Below are 24779 nucleotides of genomic sequence, written 5' to 3'. Positions count from 1 at the left end.
TCACCTAAAATATCTCCTTGTAAGCACAAATTTGAACTTGTGTCTTTCAGCAACAACAAAAAATGCACGATGAACAAAAATAATGATCAGATATATATATCGTTCAGGACTGTAATATAGAAAATGTTCCTTAACAGTCTCCAAATCTGTGAAACACCATTGCCTGTGAGTAAGAGCACAATAAACTTGACACAGCGATAATATATGCAGTGCGGTACTGTGATAATTATCTTGCATGCAACCTTTTAAAATAGTAATTATTATAGTAACAAATGCATTGTGATGTTTATTACATTTGGTTATTGCATTGTCAAAGGTATCGGCAAAAAAAATGTCTAAATAAAATTCCCACTGCGCCATCCTTGATAATAGCGTACAGTACGGTGCTTCTATAAGTTAAGCTCAATTTAAATGTTATTATTAAATTGTGGATAAATGTTACATCCTGTATATCAAGCCGTGGGTTGATCCATGTTTGCATGGTGGTGGAAACATGCACAAATCAGTTGAAAATATTACTGATTGGGCCAAACATGAGCAGAAACCGTTATTCGTCAAATATATGAATAAGGCCTTTGCTTAAAAAAATCACGTTGAATTAAATGCATTTGAAAGCGCATTGCATATTGAATTAATGAAATACTGCCTCATCTAAATAAAACTGTTTAGAAAATGTCCTGCGTTTGCTCTGAACTTCATAACAGCAGGACATACACAGTGGCAGAGGTCAGCCTCGTTGGGCCCAGTTTATTTAATAGCTCAAGGAAAATTTATTTTTTGATTGCAGGAATGTCAAAATATTTCGTTTTGCTTCTTATATCTGATGTGGAATACACAAAATTGGCATGACATGTAACCCCTTAGCGAATATTTCAAGTCTTCTCTGTTCTGAGCAATGCATGTCCGCACTTTACTCCAGAAGCATACATGTTGACAATGTCACAACAATAATAATAATAATGAAAAGCTATCGTGATGAGTTTTGTAAGTGTTTGTTTATCTGTTTGTTTATTCTACTTATTCTCCCAGAGTCCACATGTGAGATGCACCATTATGTTTACAGTGCGGTAATGGTAGTAACATTGGGTCACGTGCCATTACACATGACTCATAGGATATATTCTGGATGCATTAGGTAAACATGACATCGCTAAATTTTGATTTAAAGCTTTCATGACTGCAGTGATTCATATTATTGGTTCTTTCGGTAAAGTCACGTTGAAGGGAAACAATAAAATAATAAATATATATATAATTATAATTCAGTAGGCTCACATGACATTGACTTCTCCAAGACAGAGGTTCTTTGCAAGCCATCGGGCTACCAGGAGAGATTCGTTCATGAGGCTATCCACATATACAAACACAGAGACAATTTCAACCGAGAAGATGGATTCTGGCTTAGCAATCATTGGAAGGATTTGATAAACCATTTCGGGTCTTGATTGATTGTTCACGCTTACGGTGGCTTTAAGACAGCATACATTCATTTTTCGTCTCCCCCCCTCCTCTTTTCCGAACATAGATGGACTCGTCCATCTAACAACCTGTCAAATCGCTATCCGTGGTGCTAACGTTTAAAAATAAATAAATACAAACCGCCACTTCTTTCAAATGTTTCTTGCCGTTGGTTTTCACACCTGATGATGACTGTTTGTGTTACAGTCGAAACGTCGTGAGAATTTTATTGTTTTTATATATATTTTATTATTTTATTGTTTCCCTTCAACGTGACTTTACCGAAAGAACCAAGAATATCACATCGCTAATAAATAATATATGCAAGGTTAAGTGACTTACTAAGCCTGAAAGAATAGCAATGGAGCATATTTTTTTCAAATGTATATCCCATTGTTTCTGGCATGTTATGCCTTACAATGTGATTTTAATTCATAACAAACATGCATTTCTCCCCTCCCCTTGGATTATACAATCTCATTGTGTGATACTCAAACTCTTTAACATGACATTTTTGGTAATAATTTGGACAGTGTAGCGCACGGGAAATACATGCTCCAATGCATCTACTGTACAAACATGACTATAATTAAGCAATTAATGTCGTCTAAGATCTAGTTAAATGGGCATATTTTGGATAGTAAATTAAAGATTAAAAGTTAATATTTTAAAATCCGACAACCCTTATGTACAGTATATATTGCAGGTCTGATTCATACGCTGCTTATCTAAGATATTTCATATATGTCCATGTTGGCTGAGCTGCATTAAAGAATAAACTTGCAAACAGACACCGTGCTGTGGCACTTAACACGCGGTCAGCAATACCAACGAACAATGGAAGTCTTTACTCTCTGCTTCTTTCGGTAAAGTCACGTAAATAGAAAATAATAATGAAAGAAAATAAATCAAGAATGAGAGTCTTATTCTTAGTTCTTTCGGTAAAGTCACGTAGAAGGGAAACAATAAAATGATACATTTTTATTATTTTATTGTTTCCCTTCTACGTAAATTTACCGAAAGAACCAAGAATATGAATCCCTGCAGTCACAAAAGCTTTAAATAAAGAATGAAAGTCTTGTTAATAATGTTACAGATTGTTGTCTCTTCATTGCTGGATGACGGTCTCTGCACACCTTTGTTGGTCACACATGGAGGTGTTTGACCATGGTCAGTGTGGTGTTGCTAAGGACATCTGAACTCAGGACAAGTTCAGATCTCACTCTTGACTGGTGATAAACCCATGGCCAGCAATCACACTCATGGTGTTTGACCATGGTCAGTGTGGTATTGTTAAGGACATCTGAACTCAGGACAAGTTCAGATCTCACTCTTGACTGGTGATAAACCCATGGCCAGCAATCACACTCATGGTGTTTGACCATGGTCAGTGTGGTGTTGCTAAGGACATCTGAACTCAGGACAAGTTCAGATCTCACTCTTGACTGGTGATAAACCCATGGCCAGCAATCACACTCATGGTGTTTGACCATGGTCAGTGTGGTATTGTTAAGGACATCTGAACTCAGGACAAGTTCAGATCTCACTCTTGACTGGTGATAAACCCATGGCCAGCAATCACACTCATGGTGTTTGACCATGGTCAGTTTGGTATTGTTAAGGACATCTGAATTCAGGACAAGTTCAGATCTCACTCTTGACTGGTGATAAACCCATGGCCAGCAATCACACTCATGGTGTTTGACCATGGTCAGTGTGGTGTTGCTAAGGACATCTGAACTCAGGACAAGTTCAGATCTCACTCTTGACTGGTGATAAACCCATGGCCAGCAATCACACTCATGGTGTTTGACCATGGTCAGTGTGGTGTTGCTAAGGACATCTGAACTCAGGACAAGTTCAGATCACACTCTTGGCTGGTGATAAACCCATGGCCAGCAATCACACTCATGGTGTTTGACCATGGTCAGTGTGGTATTGTTAAGGACATCTGAACTCAGGACAAGTTCAGATCTCACTCTTGACTGGTGATAAACCCATGGCCAGCAATCACACTCATGGTGTTTGACCATGGTCAGTGTGGTGTTGCTAAGGACATCTGAACTCAGGACAAGTTCAGATCTCACTCTTGACTGGTGATAAACCCATGGCCAGCAATCACACTCATGGTGTTTGACCATGGTCAGTGTGGTGTTGCTAAGGACATCTGAACTCAGGACAAGTTCAGATCTCACTCTTGACTGGTGATAAACCCATGGCCAGCAATCACACGCATGGTGTTTGACCATGGTCAGTGTGGTGTTGCTAAGGACATCTGAACTCAGGACAAGTTCAGATCTCACTCTTGACTGGTGATAAACCCATGGCCAGCAATCACACTCATGGTGTTTGACCATGGTCAGTGTGGTGTTGCTAAGGACATCTGAACTCAGGACAAGTTCAGATCTCACTCTTGACTGGTGATAAACCCATGGCCAGAAATCACACTCATGGTGTTTGACCATGGTCAGTGTGGTGTTGTTAAAGACATCTGAACTCAGGACAAGTTCAGATCTCACTCTTGACTGGTGATAAACCCATGGCCAGCAATCACACTCATGGTGTTTGACCATGGTCAGTGTGGTGTTGCTAAGGACATCTGAACTCAGGACAAGTTCAGATCTCACTCTTGACTGGTGATCAACCCATGGCCAGCAATCACACTCATGGTGTTTGACCATGGTCAGTGTGGTGTTGCTAAGGACATCTGAACTCAGGACAAGTTCAGATCTCACTCTTGACTGGTGATAAACCCATGGCCAGCAATCACACTCATGGTGTTTGACCATGGTCAGTGTGGTGTTGCTAAGGACATCTGAACTCAGGACAAGTTCAGATCACACTCTTGACTGGTGATAAACCCATGGCCAGCAATCACACTCATGGTGTTTGACCATGGTCAGTGTAGTGTTGCTAAGGACATCTGAACTCAGGACAAGTTCAGATCACACTCTTGACTGGTGATAAACCCATGGCCAGCAATCACACTCATGGTGTTTGACCATGGTCAGTGTGGTGTTGCTAAGGACATCTGAACTCAGGACAAGTTCAGATCACACTCTTGACTGGTGATAAACCCATGGCCAGCAATCACACTCATGGTGTTTGACCATGGTCAGTGTGGTGTTGCTAAGGACATCTGAACTCAGGACAAGTTCAGATCTCACTCTTGACTGGTGAAAAACCCATGGCCAGCAATCACACTCATGGTGTTTGACCATGGTCAGTGTGGTGTTGCTAAGGACATCTGAACTCAGGACAAGTTCAGATCTTACTCTTGACTGGTGATAAACCCATGGCCAGCAATCACACTCAGGTCATTGGGTTCGTTGTGGCGTGTCAGAGTACAGGGTAGTCCAGATGTTTTGTGACTCCCCCATTTAATTCTCGAAAACTTCATATATTTTTTGAAAGTTTATTTATAACAGAAATGAACATGCAAAGGGAAAAAAAATGTTCGAGGTCAATTAATTGGGTGTCACGAGACATCTGGACCACCATGCACATTTCGCCAATGATGCCACGATCAATAGCATGACAGGAATATTGGTTGGACTCATCCAATGAGGACAGTAATCCATATCGTCTTCGCACCATCCCCAATCCCTCACCATTCTCTTGTTAGCCAGTTCACCCACAGCAGCAACCACTGCACGGGGCTCTATCACCCCCCCCCCCCCCCCCTTTTGCGAAAACCCAAAGCCCCGACTTTCCTGTGGAGAAACTGGCTCACTCAACCTGCCCTTCCCCTCCCGAGCACGTTAGGATGAGTGATGGGGCTTCCTGCCTTTCTTCCTGGCTCGCTGCAAGGTAACACAATGCTCGCGCTGACACTGTCGTTTCCCTTGCGTGCTGGGAAAACACCTCTGCCGAGCTGGCCACGACAACGCGGTGTCGTGTGTATATTAAAAAAAATAACTTTTATCGCTTTTAAGAGAAACCAGCTCCGGAGGGATTATTTGAGGAAGCTTCTGCGGGGCAGGTTACCTGACCGCACTCTGTAATGGATGTGGTAATGCTGCTTATGTCAGCTGTTAGCGAATTACAGCATTCCTTTGCGCCCGGTGACCGTGTTCGGGGCTCGTGAGACACGGAGGCATGCAGAGGAGCACTGCTTTGTCTAGAGGGAGGGAGGGAGGACTGGGGAGGAGAAGGAGGCGTGTGGGAGGTTTGGGGGCGGGGGGGGTCGGCAGGGAAATGCAGCATCACCATGGCAAACTTAGGAACTCATCTGCTTATCATGCCGTGTGTTGCCCGAGGAGGCTATCCGTTACTGCAAAGTTACGTGTCTCTACAGTAACTTTTGTACACATCTGGGTGCCACGTCCACTGTTTTTTTTAAAGAGACCGTTAAACACTGCAGTTATCCATTGACCTGTTTAGCATGAAGTTCATCCACTCCTCCACGATCGCTTTGCGGAAATTCAAGAGTGGCCATCTTATGGGAAGACTGGATCCTATCATGGCAACCTTTAACTCCCACTATTGTGGTCTATGGTCACGAATGGACACGAGTACATCACCATTGCCCGTTTGACTTGTTTAGCTGCTTAGAATGGAGGTTAGCGAGTAGGACAAAACACTTCATAACGAACTTTGACTTATCATGGAATATTGTAACATGCGACTGACCACTCGCAGCTTAACACAATCGAATCTCTAGTACTGCGCCTACTATGTCTGTCATCGTAAACGTGCAATCCTGCAATTATTTGCTCACACTACGAACGCTTCCACGAGAAGGAGCTCTCGAGAACCCACCTAGGATGTATTTGGCCAACTATGTCACGGTGGAATAGGTACGGAGCACCTTACCCCTCGCACAGAACCTGCCGATTGACGGTGTAACCATTCCGACTGCTGGCTTGGATTGCAAGTCCAGTGTGCTAACCATTGTAAAATGAAAGGATACCTATAGCATCTGCAAATTGGACTTATACCAGAATTAATCACCATTGGTCGTGCATTATGTGTAGGCCTCCACGATGATTTAGTGACAACAAAGCCACTGAATGTGTTGTTTGGTCACAAATATGGCTGTTACAGTGCAATGTAAGAAGCGATCAAACGTGAAGTCTATTTGGGTAATGGATAAAAGAGCATACGTGATTTATGAATAAAAGCCCAATCGGACAAAAAAGCCATTTGCGTGTTATAATCTTCAATTAGCAACAATAGCTACAAGTTGATTGACCGTCTTGAATTCAATAACAAAATAAGTCAGACCGCTGTTTCTCCGTGAGGGCCTTAACCTATACACTGGCCTATAATGCACGTTCCAAGTTCACCATGATGGATGAGGATAGGAGTGACAATTGAAGAGTCCCTTTATGCTCGGCGGTGGGTCTTCAGGGGGGCGGGGGGGGGGGGTTGAGGGTAGGTTAGGTCATAGTGAGACACCCTTATTTAAAACAGTGTAGTTCACAATAAATGTCTAACACCTTTTTTGATGCAGCCCAGGGGTGACACGTTAAATGTGTTGTGCACCCTTTATTTATAGATGTATCGGTCACAATTGCCCTCTCGATGCATCCGCCACTGTGTAGTAGTATACCAGTCTATTCACAGACACTCGATAGTGAAGGACGCCTATTAATTGAAGTCACTGCAGATCATTACGCCACCGAAATGTGGGGCTGCGGAGGAGCTCAACTAATGGCAACATAGCATCTATACATCACTTTGTTGCACGTATTTACATTGCTATAAAATGTGACGTAACCCAGATTTTATGAAAGTGAGTTCAACATTGCTGGCAGCGCATTTAAAAACTTACAGAAAAAAACGACGTTGCTTAAGTGAACAACCTAAGTAAATGCACACGTCTACAAAAAAAAACCAACCGTAAAAAAAGAAACCCACGCAACTTGATTTTTTCAATGTGACAATGTCAATATGAGACGTCAACTTGTAATATTTCTCTCCTTACCTCCTACTGGTTCAATAATGAAGTTAAATGTAATTACTGCATATATCAAAGGACTATTATTGGGAGTGAACTGCCTATTACAACTTGAAAGGAATTCCTCGCCAGCTCTTGCCTGCACTGCAGGTTCATTGGAGTATCACGTGGAAAACAACTTTGTCTTATCTACGCCCTACCAGACTGTCCTTGCGTTTCACATGATTATTATTTTTATTTTTTTATTTTTTCTCCTTCAAATGCAGTCCATCTGACCCGCACGCCATCAAGGCTGTGCGCAGTGGTGTACCTTCACACGTATCGCAAAAATACTGGCAGTCACAGACGAACATAAAAGACGTATTTTAATGCTAATACAGTATACACTGCTGTAAAGCATCCAGCTATGCACAGGATGATAGGATAGATCATTTACTTATTACAATAGCATTATGCTAATTAGTACACTTTTTAGTTTCAAATATAGCATGATCTTTATTATGCATACTCTTTGGTTCTTTCGGTAAAGTCACGTAGGTAGAAAATTTAAATAAAATAAAAAAATTACTATATCACGACGTTTCTTTATTATGCTGTTTAAGTATAGAGTATGCATGCATGCATTTGTAGTGCATCCATTTGCAAGTGCCTATGTGTTGTGTGTAGCTTCTGACAACATCGGAATTTGCCGTCTGTTGCCAAATCTTGAAAGCCAAGCAGGTTTTTAGGCCTGGATAGCGCTTGGATGAGCAATCACCATGCACAACAGGTGTCATAGGCTCTGGGGCTATGTCACACGCGGTCGAAGGCAGTGCAGAAACATCCATCGTTGTACTGTACGTCTATTCTCTCCTGCCTTTCCCAACCCAGACTGACCAGCACGATGAAGTATAGTCAAATAACCCTGAAAACATGTATGGCATAGGGAGGTGCTCATCCAGCAGTGGATTGATACACAGGTGTGTATAAGTGCCATTTAATATCTGGTGTGAGCCCATTGAGATATTTTTCAAGGGAAAGGAGGTTACTTTTAGAAAAACAAATGTCTAAAAGTTAATGTTTTCATCATTTCAAATGTTAATACTATATTATCAAAGCACATATTTCTAAAACAAAATTGCCAGTACCCAAATTTCATATTTTAATCCCATCCTTAATTATGACTTACTCTCTATGAGAGAACAAGTGTGTACGTGTTTATTGTTAGCTAATCGAAATCTAAAGACCGTTCTCAAAAAGCAAAAAAAAAACCTTGACCGCCTCTCGTCCATAGACTTTACTCGATACTGGAAGGATTATGAACAGGCGTTATGCCTCTGGTCTGTCAGTGAATCGAGCCGCGGCACACGGCGATAGGTCTGATTGGGGCAGTTCCCTCCTTTAATTTATCGCATTCCTCCACAGGAGAAGAAGCGGGTTGACACTTTCTGCCTCTCGCGGTACAGTTACTCACACTTGCGCACGTTTTTAAATAAGCAAACAGCCCTGCCATCGCGCGCGTGCACCTACAGCGCACTCAGGGTGTGGAAGAGGTCTTGTTTCCAGCAATTACTTGGAACATTCCAAATTAAATATTCCGCGCCTAAGCGAGCCGCGAAGGGCTTTGTGTTAAGTTGAACTTTTTTTGAGAAAGTACCCCTTTTGCTTCATGGCCAGTACAGGTAATCCGTCCACTGTTGTGCAGAGACATGTAGACAGCCTCTGCACTGGCATTATAGACGTAACAGGAAATTGACGTTGAAAGTAAGAATAAACCAATATATAACATCGCAATAAGTCACTGCAGGCAACGTTGTTGCTAACATGCCTTCACCGGGTTGTTCAGGTGGCCACTAATAAATGACCTTGAACCAACGCGCCAAATGCGATTTCAAGATCCCATTGTTTATATTTCTTCCCCAACGTTCGTAAAACATTTTTTTTCCCAGAAGATAAGGTGAGCACGCACACACGCACAAACTGGGAGTGCTGCTATCACCTCTACAGAATTCAGAGGATACATTCCGAGCGCACCGCTCGCCCCCACCTCAGCCGTATAAGGACATCATTGGGAGGCTTCTTCAACAACAACAACAACGAGAGAGAGAGAAAAGGCCACGAGTGAATTAACAGCATTCTGCTGCATTGTCACTCGCATGTGTACGTGAAAGATTTCCCCCTCATTGCTATTCAGTAGAGCCTGATGACTGTTGGCATGTATGTGGTCGCATTTAGCAGGCAGGGATTTTGACGTGGGACTTCTTCTCCTGCCGCCGAAGCCAAATTGGATTTAGGCAGCTAACCCCCGTAGCCCCAGATATTACCATTCTGGTGTCCTTTCCCAAGTTAACAATCCAGCAGTCACTAATTCAGTCCAGTCACTCGGTCACTTGGCAGTAAGTTAGTCCCTTATCACTTTTCTGTAATATTGGTTTCGTAAACCTACCGCAGTGGTTACCTTTTCCGTGAACCTCACTCATCGATTCCTTCACCAGATTGACTTGGTGTCTAATCCGTACTCTGTTCAACCACCACACAACTGGTCACAATGCTTCACTTTCCGCTCATTACCTCGCCCTGCTCATCTTTGAAATTCCCTCGCATCGTCTCTTACCAGGCTCTTATACGGTTATGAACTTTGAGAGTGCTGTTTGTTGCTGGTCACCTGATGTTTTGTGCCTCTGGGGCTACACTGAGAAAACTATGCTAATAGGAAAAAAAGTTTACTTGTGCCTATTTTTCTGAGTTCCAAAAGCGTATTGCCATTAAGATAAAGCACGTTTGTATTAAGTTGAACAACTTGCCAATGGAAATGCTAAATCTGACATTGAATGATGGCTTCATGATCAAATGTGTCAATGGAGCACTTGTGAGTGCTTGCACTCCTTATGAGCTCTCTTAATGTAGCGGGGGCATTTCAACATTTTACACGACATGCCATATATTCATCGTTGCAAACCACTTGAATTCCCAATACCGGGGAAAGGTGCATGTCAACAAAGTCTGACGACCTCTAGGGTGAGTGGCTTGCTTTGCCTTTTCACTGAAGCAACATATTCTACATTACGAATCTCCACAGCAAAGCAAAGTGTCTTGTATGCCCCCTTTCTTTCCTTCCTGGTTACGTTGGTCATTCGAAAGACCACAGTAATGCCAATGTCCAAAATGCATGCCTCTCTGTCAGCCAAACACATTTTTCCATGTGTATGTGTGTATGTGCGGACACATTACACGATGGATGGGAGGTATGGTAGTTTAACAAACGCGTGGGTCGACGTGGTGAACAGCACTATAAGGAATGGCTTGTTAGCTGGGTTCATGGGAGAGAGCAACATATTTGAAAAATGGTTTACAGCTTCACCTGTTCTAAGGACTGACAGATATTTTAAAAAATGTTGATACATTTCAGGCTGCGGTAGAGACATTACAAATGGAATCCACAGGAGTGGCCAGAGTGGCACGACACAACCAATATTTGGCTTCTTGCATGGCACTGCAGTTGTTGCCTAATCACTCACAGATGTGTGATATTCAATAAATTATGAGTAGGCCACAATAATTTCCACAATGTTTTCAACAGCATAAAGGGAGCGCTGGAAGCGCTGGTAGCATTCGATGCTCGGCAGCCCGTGAATAAAAACAAATCCCCATGTTTTTTCTGAAAACTGAGAAATTACTTGAGAAAGGTTCGCGTAAAAAAAAGTATAAAAACTAATGATACGTACTTTTTTTTTTTTACCTGGAGTGATCATTAACCGGTGGTAACCGAATTATGTTTGAATGGTATGTTACTACCGCCATAGAAGCTCTTTCATTCGACTCTCATCACCCACACACTCCGACAACAAGCTCACTCTGACAACAAGCTCACTCTAACCTCCACAAGCTTATGTAACAGATTCTCATTAGTCGACCTTTTCAAGTGTCACATACAGTATTCAGTTGGCACATTCCAGCCGGTGTGTGACTGACGACACTGTGTCTTGTGACTCCATCCACAGCGGACACACCGCACCGTCAGTGTGTCCTACTTGTCAAGTGTCAGAGCACTGCATGTCACTTCACCGGCTAATCCGCTGTGATAAGACCGAGTTGTCAATACAATAGTGGGACCGAATGCAACTTAAGCAAACATGATGGGTCAGTGGTGATGTGCATGGTAGTGATGGCGATGTGATTCTGCTGTACTCCTTGTGCTTGTGCTGAACATGCTGCTGATGGTGTAGTTTTTGTGCTTGTTGTTAGTAGTGGGCGCAAAGCAGTGGCGTAGCGGTTAGTACATCCAGGCTTAAAGTCTGGGAATTCACCTTAGTACCATATGGTGACTGGATCTTCCCTAGATCAACTCGAAACTAAAATAAGTTAATGTTGTCAGTGTGTGAACATCGACACGAGTGATAAAAGGTGTCCAGGAATGACACTGGCCACACCACCCCCTCGCGTGCCATGCCAGCCTAAATGCGTGCTTGCTAACAGCATTTGCTCCTACAGTCTGTAAGGCTAAAGGGGAGATTTTCTCTCTCTCTCTTTGTCGTTACAGCTGTCTCCAACCTCAATGTCTTGCTCTCACCTCCCACCTCCAACCTCCCGCCCCCATTACTCTCAACCTCTCCTCCTCCCGCCCAACTCCTGTTCAAAGCTTTCCATTTTGTACACCAATCAATACTCAACGGATACGCGCAAGGCACATTATCCAATTGACGTGCGAGTCGAGCGCACGGCGAGAAATGTAAACGTGCATCGTGGAGGGGGCCGCAACGTCCTGGAGTTTGGTTACCGCTTGTGTAACACGCTCCGCCTGTATCCAATGGCACAACACGGGGCTTGGTTTGACGGCCCCCTTTAACGTGAGTTACTCGCCCCACCGTCGCGAGCCCCAATGGCCACGAGATGCCCCATCTGATGAACTGCTGTGTGGGCTGCCAAATTTTTTACAGTAAATATTTCAGATTTACGAGAAATGCAAACAATGAACGCTCAAGCATTCTTAGCTGCAAGGGCATAGGATATGAATTCTGCGGCTGAAAAGTAGCCGTGCGAACATATCGTCACATTAATATATGTGTGGAAAGTTAGATTTGGAAATATTACAGTGTACTGTAGTCTCTTTTGTTTTATTATGTACAGTGTTTATTTACAATTATTAAGTAGAACGGTGGTGCAGTGGTTAGCACAGTGAGCGATGGACCTGGCGAGTTAGATTTCCCAGGACGGCAAACATCAGTGGCGAGTTATATCCGAACCGGTCTTGGGTCAACTACCCCTTTCACCAATCCATACTGACCAACTTGCTCGAATAACCCTCATGACTGGCATGGCCTATGGAGACTTTCATCCAGCATTGGATTGACAAATGACTGTAAATTATTATATTTAAGTGGAACCTATTCACATTGACCCTCTCCATTACTGTGCCCCATTTATTTGTCCAACTCTCTCATCTCAATGGGCTCTGTCCTGGTTCAAACAAAATTTTATCGAACAATTACTCGAGTAGTGTGCGTTTCTCCAGCTCTCAGGTACATAACATATAATGTACGTATTGCACATTTAACTAAATAAATGCACCAATACTCGAACGAATGAAACAATTCGCGATGCACTCTGCAGTGAATGCTTCTCATTTTCCAGGAGCAGCAGTAACAATGCAATATCAAGCACGCTCGCTTCAACATTTGTTTCGGCCAGAATCGAATTAGAGAACAAATTCTGCGAATGTTACTGCAATGCACAATGAGGCAACGTTTTATGATGGTATTCGGACTGGACGAATTTGCGCACCTCTATATACGTTTTTTTTTTACACAGCGTGCAATGCAAAACGTAGAAATATGCCCGTTGCAATTCGAGTTTAATATTTGCGACTTTTTAATCAATTAACGCGCATGCTTTAATATCGGTTGAGCTGTGAGCAATGGGTCTAAGGCTACTGCAGAGGTTTTTGAAGAGTTTCTTCTATTGCATTATCCGACGGCGCGTTCACTCTTTTGCACGATTTTCATATAAAATACGATGCGTGAGATTACCACACTGCAACATAGTGACAGCGAGGCTAGGTTTATATCCACAGTTGACACCTCCTGCTAGGATAATTCATACACACAATCCTCCCGCAAGCTCAAACTATGGACGGCCGTTCTCGCAGTCACTTGTGTTGGTGCTAACATAGCGATTGTTGAATGTCTTTCGAGAGGGCGAGTGGAGGATTGAGGGGCAGTTGGGTGACTTAACGCGCTCGTAATGTTTTTAAAACGCCACGAGTGGCTTATTCTGCGCTTCACGCTGAAGGGTAAAAGGAGTCCCCCCCCCCCACCGCGGTGAAATGACGCGACTCAAAAGAGTAGCGTTAGAATAAACTCTGGGGCTGCTTCCACGGAGTAATATTCTCATACCCCCGGTTTGTGGGTTCTGCGTCACATTGATTCACGCTAAATACATCTCGCATCGTCCGGACCGGAGCATAAGCCGTCCCGGAAAGACGCATCCACCAAATGTGTGTGTGTGTGAATAGAGCTATTCGAATCTGGCCGACACGTAAACACATCTACCGGATTATAAGATGCACTCACAAATTTTACTTTAACTTAAGGGGGGGGGGGGGAGTGTGTCTTCTAATCCCGACAGTACAGTAATAATGTACAGTTATGTGTTCTCCACTGTTGGATGAAGGGCTCGCCAAGCCGTAATTCCAGCTGATCAGTGTCTGGGAATCGAACTGGGGGCGAAGGGTTCACAGAACAGTGTTCTAACTACTGCGCTACTCCAACTGATCAGTGTCTGAGAATCGAACTGGGGTCGAAGGGTTCACAGAACAGTGTTCTAACTACTGCGCTACTCCAACTGATCAGTGTCTGGGAATCGAACTGGGGCGAAGGGTTCACAGAACAGTGTTCTAACTACTGCGCTACTCCAACTGATCAGTGTCTGGGAATCGAACTGGGGCGAAGGGTTCACAGAACAGTGTTCTAACTACTGCGCTACTCCAACTGATCAGTGTCTGGGAATCGAACTGGGGCGAAGGGTTCACAGAACAGTGTTCTAACTACTGCGCTACTCCAACTGATCAGTGTCTGGGAATCGAACTGGGGCGAAGGGTTCTCAGAACAGTGTTCTAACGACCTCGCTACCGCTTCACCCCAGAGAGAGTTATTTCTGCTGGCGCTTTGTTTTTTTTTACTTGCCATGTATGTAGAAATTATAAAAAAAAAGTTTTTTTTTTAATACACCATATGTGTCCACTGTTTGAGATACATGTATACAGAATGATACATTTAAACGATGTTGATAGAAGGAAAGGACGTGTATGTTTAAAAAAAGGCAAAATATGCACTCAGACCGTGGGCTTACTTTTGAGATGGGGAAAACATGTTAGAATCCTGCATTTGGTGCAGTACATTGCGACGGCAGTTTCAAAATGAGACTAAAATAAGTTGTCGTCAATAAAAACACAAGCGAAGACACGCTGCCAATGTCGTTTTGACACCCCTCAAATGCGATATATCTGTGCAACACGCCATGTACGATAACTCGCAAGGGATTGGCCCATTTAAAAGCACATCGACTAAAATACACTCGCGTCTGTATGCTGTTATTAATGCCGTAGGCGATACGAGCTTGCAACAATCTCACACACAAAAATAAGCAAAAATGTGCTTGAAATAACAGACAAAAAACAATTTGCTAGTGCGTGATTTCCAAGTAGGAAGATTATAAACGAAAAGACCCACCATCACGTAACAATGGTTGTGCACCCAGAATTAAACTTTAAATGTTAACAATCTAAATAGCCACTTTTAAACGTATTTGTACAGCTAACACAGTTTAATTCTGTTTGCAATTGCACTTATTAATGTATCCGTGATACACGTGCGAAAACAAATCAGTACTCATTGCCCTACCATGGCTCGCTTATTAGAACCAAATAAATGCACAATTAAAGCCCGACACGGAATATTACAGCGACTATTCCACGGATTCCTTTGGCGCGGCTTCTCCTCTTGGCTTCGCGAAGCAGTTGTCATCTCTCGAAGTCCCATGGCACGTACAGCGAACAGCGGGAGCAGTCGAAGGTGTAGGAGGAGAAGGGTAAGGAGGAGGAGGAGCAGCAGCTAGAGCGAGGAGGAGTGCGCGCTCGTATCGACTGGTGGTGGAGTCACGGTGCGAGACGCGCATCGACCACGCTCCGTGCGTAAACATCGCTCGCTGCTGCCCGGAATCAGAGCCGCGCAGTCCGCTCGCTCACGCACGAGACGCGATCGCCCTTATCGGCAGCGCGCGAGTAACGGTGCCGGGTGGAGGTAGCCGTTACCACAGTTCGCTTCAGAGACGAAAGGCGGTGGAGGGGGCGGCGAGAGACAGCCAGAGAAGAAGAGTGTGTGTGTGTGTGCGAGGCAGAGGGCTTAACACACACAAAAAGAAAACTTTCCGCTAGTGTATCCGCTCTACCCATCCCCTCTCTTCCCCCCTTGTGAGCGCACCCACGCGTGCGTGTGTGGCTGCGCGGGGTCTGTTTCGAGATGACGCTAAACATGAACACATCGTGAGCTACTGCTCAGCTTAATTAACTCGCTCCGAAAGCGTGCCTGCCTTCTTCTTTTTTTTACCGTTGTTATTTTGTTCATTAATTATTCGGGGTTGCTTTGCGTGCGCGCGTGTGTTGATAGTGCGTGGCTGGCCTCCGTGCGAGCCAGCTTCATCACGATCGAACAAGCGAGCTAGCGAGTGAGCGTAACGATTGAGTAAGGATATTCGTTGGCGTTAGTAACTCTGAGCTATAGTGGGGCGGGCGGGCGGGCGGGGGAGAGTACACAACAGGCAAGGCAACAGCACGGACGCATCCCCGTCCGAGGCTCTGCTGTATTTAAATGAGTTTGGCAAGCGGAGCGGGGCGCGGTCAGCGCGAGTGATCTGCAGGGCGGCGGCAGCAACGGTGGGCGAGTGGGGTGGGTTAGGTGGGCGAGTGGGGTGGGTGGTGGGAGGGTTATTGGTTGAGGTGGTTGGTGGTGGTGGTGGTTGGAGGTGGCTGTGTGCTGGGAACACCGCGCGCAGCAGCTTCCGAGAGCTGAGACATGCTCCGAGTTTTATCAATGAAGCAGCAGCCGATCATGGCGGAGGGACCGAGGTGTAAGCGACGAAAGCAAGCCAACCCGAAGAGAAAAAACGGTGAGTTTCCAGCGAGCACGTGCTTCTTACTTTTTAGGGGGGGGGGGAGTTTTTTTTTTGCTTTCCTCCGACGTACAGCGCTCGCTTTTTGTTGTTGTTGTCGCGCCGTTACCTGCGAGACGCCGCCGCCGAAGCGTTCCACGCACGGCCTTAACCACGCGCTAACGGGACGGGAGGTGAGATGTGGTGGGTGGGTGGTGGTGGTGGGGGGGGAGAGTGGGGGGGAGACCACACGCTTCGCTACGAACGAGGTGGCAGCGTGTTGAAAACGCAAAAAAAAAGTGTCACGGGCAGGAACAAACAAACGCGGGTAAGAAACTCAAAAAAGTTTTGATTCGAGTTGCGGCGTTGCGGTAAGTTAAAGTGGTCAGTTTGTGTTGCGCTGCAGATGGGTTTGCTCCCAACGGCGGAGAGCGGAGCGGTGGGTGCCCGTTATGTGCCCAATTGCTCTTCCCGACGTTTAAAGCCCCGCGTCACGGGGGAAAAGGGAAGAAGAAAAAAAATCCCCTCCGAGTTCGAGATGATGTCGTGCGAGAAGCGGGCGACGCTGTGCGCTGTTGCCGCTGTTTGTGTGTCGAAGCGATGGTGCGCGTACGTGCCATAGCACCGTGGCATTCATTCCATTTGTAATTTCATTCGTATTTCAGTGTACGGCTACGCACGTTCTTAAACCGGGATTTCAAATCGGCGATGTAAGTTTGTGGCGAGTAAGTTGTGCGCACATATATATACACGTAGCTTAATACATAATTGAGACGAATGTTTGACGTAGTCACGTTATCTTATAACGCATGGTTACAAATGTAGGACACGCGTGTACGTACGAAAGCCATGGTGTGCGCGTGCCAAAAGTGCGTTTGTGGCGCGCACCTTCCGTACGTTCCACGTGTGACATGCGCGTGAACGGTCCACGCGAGCCGGCTATCAGGCTCGGAGCCGCTATCCACTTGCGAATAGCGGTCCCCTATCTCTCGGGAGGGGAGGAGCGGGGTACATTCTGCCTCTGCCGATCCAGCCCACGGGTAACCGAATACCTCTGCGCTGTCTCCATCTCTGAATGCCCCGCGTATTTTCAACCAGTCGCTTCCCCCCCCCTCCCCAAGCCACCCGCAGTAGCTCCTCGCGACAAACCAATTTAAATTTGGGCCGAAGCAAAGCACTCAAAAAAAACAAGAACACAAAATATATCCCCACGATAGCTCCGGGCAGGACGCTGTTTATTTATTTTGTAGTTGCCGTCCCAGCAGTGTTGGGGCGCTGTCAGCGCCAATTGAAGCGAACCAGATGTGTGATGGAGACGGCTCGGGCTCGGGTTACACAGGGGGGGGGGGGGAGAGAAAGGGGTCTCCGAGACACCGGGAGGGACGGGGACCCCAAGCTTCTGTGGGCACCGCACACAAAGACAAAGATCCCCCGTAGAGCCTTGGCAGGCTGTTGGGGGCAAGTGCTGCTGAGCGAGCAGCACCTATGAAGGCGGGCACGGCGCACGAGGGAATGTGTGGCCAGCACCACGCCCGGCCGCCTTTGTCTCTCGAGTGGCGATGTTTACGCGCCGCAGCAGGTACTCATTTGAGGCTGAGTTAACCTAGGGGATGCCCAGGACCGGTTCAGATAATCGCCGCTGATTTTAGCCGTGAGCGGGAATCGAACTCGGGCTGCCTGATGTCGCAACACAGTGCGCGAACCACTGCGCCACCGCTCCCACCTCCCACACACACACACCCAGGCAGGCAGACACACCAAGCGGACACCACTTTTGCAATCACGCCTCGTGGCGCAGTGCAAGATGCACGGTGTGTGTGTGTGTGTGCAATGTGCGTCGTGTGCATGTGTCTGATACTGTTTGTGTCTGTCGCCGCGTGTTTGTGTGCGCGTGTATGCGTGAGCGAGGCATCAGATAACACGAAAATAACAGTGGCTGTCGTGCCGCGCAAAGGGGAATAAAAGGCCCCCTTTTTTGGGCAAGAGTGATGGCCGCAGCTTAATGCTTGTTGCTGTCCCAGTGTAAACAATCCGATGCGATGCTCTGATTGGAATTAACCAAACATCATCAACGGCGGCTACGACGAGCAAGTGATGTTTGCCGCACTGTACAATGAATGGAATTAAAGTGGACATGAACGCTAGGATGTTTAAAACACAGAAGAAAAGTATCGTGATTTATTTTTTTCTCACAAGTGGGTCCGCCGTGCTAAAAGCACCCTTCGGGGTTTTTTTTTTTACAAAGTTATCCGCGGTGATGATTTTAAATGACGTTAATTATAGCAACTTGTGAATGAACAAACCGGCTGCGTGTATATTTGTAACTCGTAGTACGTGCGCTCTATTTCTGCCAGGGCGACCTCAGAACGCGGAGTTGTGTGCATTGCACCACCCGGCCTGTGGCATATTTGTCTTCAGAATTTCGCGTGGCATACACAAACTCTCGCCAAGAGCTCTCGTACCCAACCTGTCCCGATCGATAATTGCAAAGTTTATCTGAAACGTCTAGCGCGGACGCGTGATGCAAGCTGCACAAATTTGTACGTGTGAGGGATTTGCCCCTGGCAGAGGAGACAAACGGAAGGGGAGACTTTTAATGGCTCACTATTATGAACACGTAAACGTGACATTTCGCAGCAAGCTTTCACAGAGTGTCGTTACACTTTTTTTTTACCTTCGCGAGGTTACTCGTCAATATTGTCCGTACAGGCAAAACGCGGCTTCGGACGCCACCTTTTAAATAGGTGTACTTTGTAATTGTTTTTGTTCGCTACGGTAAATACGTTTCGCCATGCGAAGAAATGTAATACCACATTAGTGGAAGTAATAATACAACTACTGCTGCTGTAAATATGCCACGCCTCCCAACACTCACAACCCCCGCTGTCCAGCAATATCGCCAGCAGAGGGAGGCTCAAAATGCTTGGCAATGAAGCGACGACGGTCAACTAAAAGTTTATTATCAGGCGCGTCCCTCTCTCCTCCCGAAAGACACACCGACAGCATCGATACAAAGGATCGCTGGCTGAGGAAGACGGCCGTGTAGGTACCCAACTGAGCCTTGGAAATCTACAACTTCAACCGGTTCACTTTTAGTCACATTAAATGTGTTGTATTGCAATGTCATCCTCGCTTTATTTGTGGACGTGCGTTTTGCAGCGAGGCTAGTGCGAAAGGGGCGGCTATCTGTAAGGCGAATGTCTCTTTGTGCGTTGTGCTCATGATTGCTTCCACGTATGCAGAGTTCATTGAAACAAACAAAAAATATGAATCGCGCAGTATGACAAGCTAATCTGATCTCATATGTGCACGGTGCTGTGATCGTAATATTTAACAGATTTTGAACTCATTGGTCAAATTTCCATGTTCAGTGCATATCTCACCAATTAGATACAAAAAACATCCGTACGCACGAACGCGTGCCGCGTATGGTTACAGACAATACCTACACCACCAGACGTGGACATTGCATGGCCTCAATAAGTCAGGTGTAGCGGGTTTCATGTGTGAGCTTCCCTCTGGCGTGCATTGCATTGCTGTATTCATATGCACGCATACAACACTTGAGCATCAGATTACATTCACGAATTTCTCTTACCGGCTACCTGCGCTGCATATTTAGCGCATTGTTCAGAAAACTGGAGAATGTGGCTCTGTATGGTGGCTTTAAACAAAGGGGTGGCCCTTGTATGCAGTACACCGAAAATTAATGCCAGCTTTAATTAAAAATGCAATTATGCGCAATGTATCTAATCTAAAGCACGCAATTAATCGTATACGCATGTCCGGAATTGCTTTGGCATTGAACGAGGAACCGTATTTTAAATAGAGATGAGCTTGCCAATATCATCTGCTAATCCAGCAGCATTTGGTTAACAATCCTGACACTGCTGATGAGACCCAGAAAGTTAAAACCGTTCCAGAGTTTGCTTTAAACCAATACGGATTGTTAATTATGGTCTGGAAATCTAATAATACGGTGATGGACTAAAACGTATTTGTATTTATATAGGAAGATACACAATGCATATCTCCTCATATTTTCTTTTAATTAAAAATAGAGCAGGCGTTTTGAGATTGTAATGATTATCGTAAGACACTTTAATAGACCCTTGGTAGAAGTTCCTCAGTTGCAGTCGTGAACGCTAGTATATATTCTTAAACAACAACACAAAAACGCGTAAACAAGCACTCAGCTGTTATGTATCATACCAAAACCATCAGCGGTTCCTGCATAATGCACATAGGCTGAGTGCTTTTTTTGCGCGTCTCTTTTGTGTGTGTGTGTCGTTTGAAACTCATGGTTTTCCGGCCCGCACTACGCATCCGTCCGTCGCGGTGGGTTTCCGTCACCACGTTCAGGAGGTGGGGTGGGCGAGGCAACAGCGTGTGTAGCCGTGGCAGGTGCGCGAGAGGGTCCGCGCCACGTGCTGCTGCCGCGGAGAGCCCGGCCCGTGGCACGAGAGCGCGCGGCGTGGAAGAGGCGCGCGCGCGCGCGCTCCTCGAATAACGCCAAACCGCATCGTCGCCCATTGCGCCGAAGACTCATTGGAGCCAGGGGTGGGGGTCCGAACTTATATGCCCGGGAGGGTGAGATAGCGGGCGTTGCCGTCAGTGGGGTCTAGTGGGTGTGAACGCGTGTGCTTTAACAGGATGCACAAGTCAGCGCTCTCCGTAGTCTATAGCAAGTGTTGGCCTCCGGCAGTTTTGTCCAGAGGGAGTGTAAAACGCCCGGCATAGGGACGTCGCATTGTAGTAATTTATACAGAAGTAGGCTGATTGTACGCAATGTGCAGCGCATGTGTGTTGTGTATTTTATATTGTGGATAAGTAAACATGCACACGATTTCATATGCACCATCTATAGCATGTTTGTACGAATCTTATAAAATATATATGAAGAGGAATCAGTTTGCCGATTGGCGATTGTTACTCCTGTGCAATGTTGAATGACAGTAGTTATAGCCTTTACGTGCATTGTTTCAGTTGTGTGCCATTTTTTACATACTCCTATTAAAAATAAACAATGCCTCCTCTTTTCTGACTTGCTGCTGGCTCGGCTTCTCTCCACCCCAACAGTAATTCTTGTTATTAGTGGCTGCGAGTCGTTTCCACCAAAGCTAGCCGGGTAACTGGCTACACGGGATTTTCCATGGAACAAATAAGCATTGAGTTGAAACGGCAGCAGAAGTTCGGAAGACATTTAATAGATAACGACATCGAAAACGTGGGATTAACTATAACAGAAGACTGCCTGCTGCTCATTGAAAAAAGCTCACACTTTTCAAATTGTACTGCTATTATTGTAATTAATTTTGCCAGAATACTCTTTAAATCCTAGAGAATATGAAGAAATGTTAACCTCGCATTTTATTACGTAAAAAATTAAGATTGCTTTCAGGAGGATTGTGAGATGAGGATGACAATGACAGCCGTCTCTTATTCTCCGTTGCAGAGCAACGGATTATCTACTCGTCCATTCTAAAATAATCTTAGTAGAACGTGTAAAGTTCACAAAACTGCACGCGTTTATTCCAAACATATCACGTGTGTGAAATGGGTACTAGGAGAATGCAAAGAGCCGACCATAATGATTGTGGACACGCTGGGAGTTGAAACGCGTTTAAATGTTTCTTGCCATTACGTTTCGCTCATCGCAAATCGTGAGTGTGCGCTTTGATTATGGCAGGAGCTGCATGCGTTTCGAGGTACCGGTGCGTGCATTGTTCACTGGCATTGCTAGTGTATGGGTGGAGAAATACACGAGTATTTGAATCACAGTGTGTGTTTCTTTGGATGCAGTACTCGTTAAATTATAAAACATTCGTCCTTCGACAAATAGCACTGCGCTTTAACTTATGTGGCCATCACTATTTTGTGTGCTGCTAACATCAGAGGTCAGGTGTCGTGCTATATACGAACTTTGAACACGAGCATAATTTCACTCCGCGAATATGTTTAAGAGTGAAATCCATGCACAGCAAATCTATCACCTGTCCCACGTATTCGAGCGCACTCGAGAATAAGTCAGTGAGTTTGTGCGCTTGTTTTTTTTGTATACATATGTATTAGTGAAAAGCATTGGATAACGGTATGCAATATCGGATATGCTCTCATGCGTATTTCTTTAGCTTTTGTAATAATGCGCAATACAATTGCACTAATTTGATCACTGAGAATGATCAACCCCAGAAAGGTGAGACTGCAAATGAACATGCTGTGCTTTGCGTTGCGTTCTTTATTCGTGTGTTACTTTCAACAGGTTTTGACCCACGTGTGTGAGTATGTATATATAATTGTATTTGTCGCAAGCAGGATTATATATTGCTTGAATTCTTTGGTGAAAAGGACTGGTAAACTTAGGATTGTGCAAATGGTGATACTGAGTGGATATTTAGCGAAATAATACAACTTAAGTAATATTTATACTAAGTGTGTAAGTGGGTCATGTATTTGCATTTGTATTCACGTAATGACATTAAAACAAACTCAAATCATGAGTCATTCAACAACTTACACGAATGGATCTCAGCCGTTCTCCATAGCGCCATTGGAATATGGGCACTTTGAATCTCTTGGGAACATGATTCACTGACGCACATTTGAGTGACAAGGAATTCGAATTTTTCCATGGAAGGATGGGCTCGTAATGACTGTCACGCCGTCTCCCCGTTCACCTCAATGGCCATTCCTGTTATCATGCCAGGGCCGCCTTTCCACGGAAGGAAGTTGTAACTCTTTGTCATTCCAACTCAGAAGCAACTCCCATATTACCATCAATTCCTCTCACGCAAACGTTCCTTGGGGATTGTATAAAAATTTGATTTGCCATGTATCTCGAACACAAACTTTGACCCCATCATATTTTTCAGGGCATCCATATTCATTTTAAGTATTGATAGGTGATGTTTGCATCACCGCACATGCGCACCGCTTTCTGCATCCGCATACCTAAAAATGCGTCCATTAAACGGTGTTTTTCGACCGCAAACACATTGCGTGCCTACCAACGAATGCCACGGCAATGCCTTGTGACCTGTGCTAAGCCTTGGAGCCTGATCTCCTTTATACCCTTGGTCTGGCCAGGTGTAGCCTTCGGATGAAAAAAAAAATCAGCGTTGCCTCGCAGCGCGCATAAGCTTATGCTATAATCCCCAGTGGCTGTATGATCTGCTTAGCTCCCAAGCTCTTGTGTGTGAGGCAGTCTGGGGTCTTGGGCATGGGGTTATGGGGGTTATGAGTGCTGTGGCTGTGGGTATGCATTGTCTCATGGGTATGCTTGCTTGTCTACGTGATCCCTTGGCCAACCGTGCCCCTTTAATATCCGAGTAGGTGCAATGTGTGCTCACCGCACAACGAATGATTAAAATCCGGATGACATGGTGAGCACTTGTTTTAGCTGCCCTTGATCTAGGAGAATGTTCCTCATTCTATCTGAAAATCCCTCTGGGTGAAGCGGAGCAAATACAACATTACGAGATGGTCAAACATTTTGTTTTAGGAATTCAAATACGACTCGATTGAGATTTGATGCAAGAGAACCTTGTGTGTGGTTTAGGGTTGCTGTGAATAGTCGTGCATACAGACCTAGCAGAGAGCTGCTGCAAAACAGTGTACTCTTTAACTGACTGTTGTCATCCCCACTCAATCATCTACCTTGCAATATTGCAACGTTGGAATAAATTATTAGGTTTGACTACATATGAGCAGCAACTTCACACCAGATTACACATATATATGCGTGGCGTTGAACACATGGCAACCTGTAAACCTAGCATGTCATTGTGTAGACAAGGACTGATTTTATATTAAACCAAGTTAAATTGCATTTAAAAGTGTTGTAATAGGGAGTGGTGCTGAAGGGTACTTTATTACTGTACGGCTCAAATGAAGTGTAATGAGGTTTTTTACACTCTCTCAAATGTATAAGCCTGTATAAAAAAAATTCAATATATCTTTAACACTGGCTCGTGGAAATTAGTGTCCTCTGTTCGACAACTTTCAAATCAAAGCATGTCGGCACTTTACTACGTATGGTTTCTGTATGTATGTTGAACTTTTTTCGCACCGCACGTAGCCAACCGTGCTAATCAGAGGTGCGGGAGAAGGACAGCAAACTAAAGACACAATCAGTCATCATCGGTTCGACTGCAAAGTCCTGCAAACCTACAGTCTGGCCACAAAAATACACGTCAGGAGCATGAGTTTGGGGGCAGCGGGGGTCAGGTTAGGATGGACGATGGTTGAGGTTTGCTTGGTATTGTGGTTTTGACAGAGGGACCCAGGCAAGAGAGGG

At 45.0% G+C, this 24779-nt stretch overlaps 1 protein-coding gene and 1 long non-coding RNA gene across 5 annotated transcripts in view; one reads left to right on the top strand and one right to left on the bottom strand.

Moving 5' to 3' along the window:
- Window positions 1–16082, bottom strand: part of LOC116940849 (uncharacterized) — a 129398-nt gene extending 113316 nt beyond the window's left edge. The window contains exon 1 of the long non-coding RNA XR_012941429.1: window positions 15648–16082. This is a non-coding gene — a long non-coding RNA (uncharacterized LOC116940849). The remainder of the gene's footprint in view (window positions 1–15647) is intronic.
- The window catches only part of LOC116940850 (zinc finger E-box-binding homeobox 2-like), a 141405-nt gene that overhangs the window by 46765 nt on the left and 69861 nt on the right, over window positions 1–24779 (top strand). Inside the window, exon 1 of one of the 4 annotated variants that reach the window (XM_032951116.2) lies at window positions 16316–16501. The exons of 1 other annotated variant lie outside the window; for it this stretch is intronic. In XM_032951116.2, coding sequence (XP_032807007.1) covers window positions 16408–16501 — 94 coding nt within the window. In that variant the 5' untranslated portion in view covers window positions 16316–16407. Of the gene's footprint in view, window positions 1–16315; window positions 16502–16717; window positions 16812–16840; window positions 19526–24779 lie in introns of those variants that run through there. 2 more of the 4 variants (XM_032951119.2, XM_076066195.1) reach the window with 2 other exon arrangements.

The sequence above is a fragment of the Petromyzon marinus genome, chromosome 10, assembly GCF_048934315.1.
Source record: "Petromyzon marinus isolate PM22_M1 ecotype Great Lakes invasive population chromosome 10, UKy_Petmar_22M1.pri1.0, whole genome shotgun sequence".
Classification (NCBI taxonomy): domain Eukaryota; kingdom Metazoa; phylum Chordata; class Hyperoartia; order Petromyzontiformes; family Petromyzontidae; genus Petromyzon; species Petromyzon marinus.
Note: the sequence above shows the minus strand (reverse complement) of the source record. Positions and strands in the feature narration are given on the sequence as shown.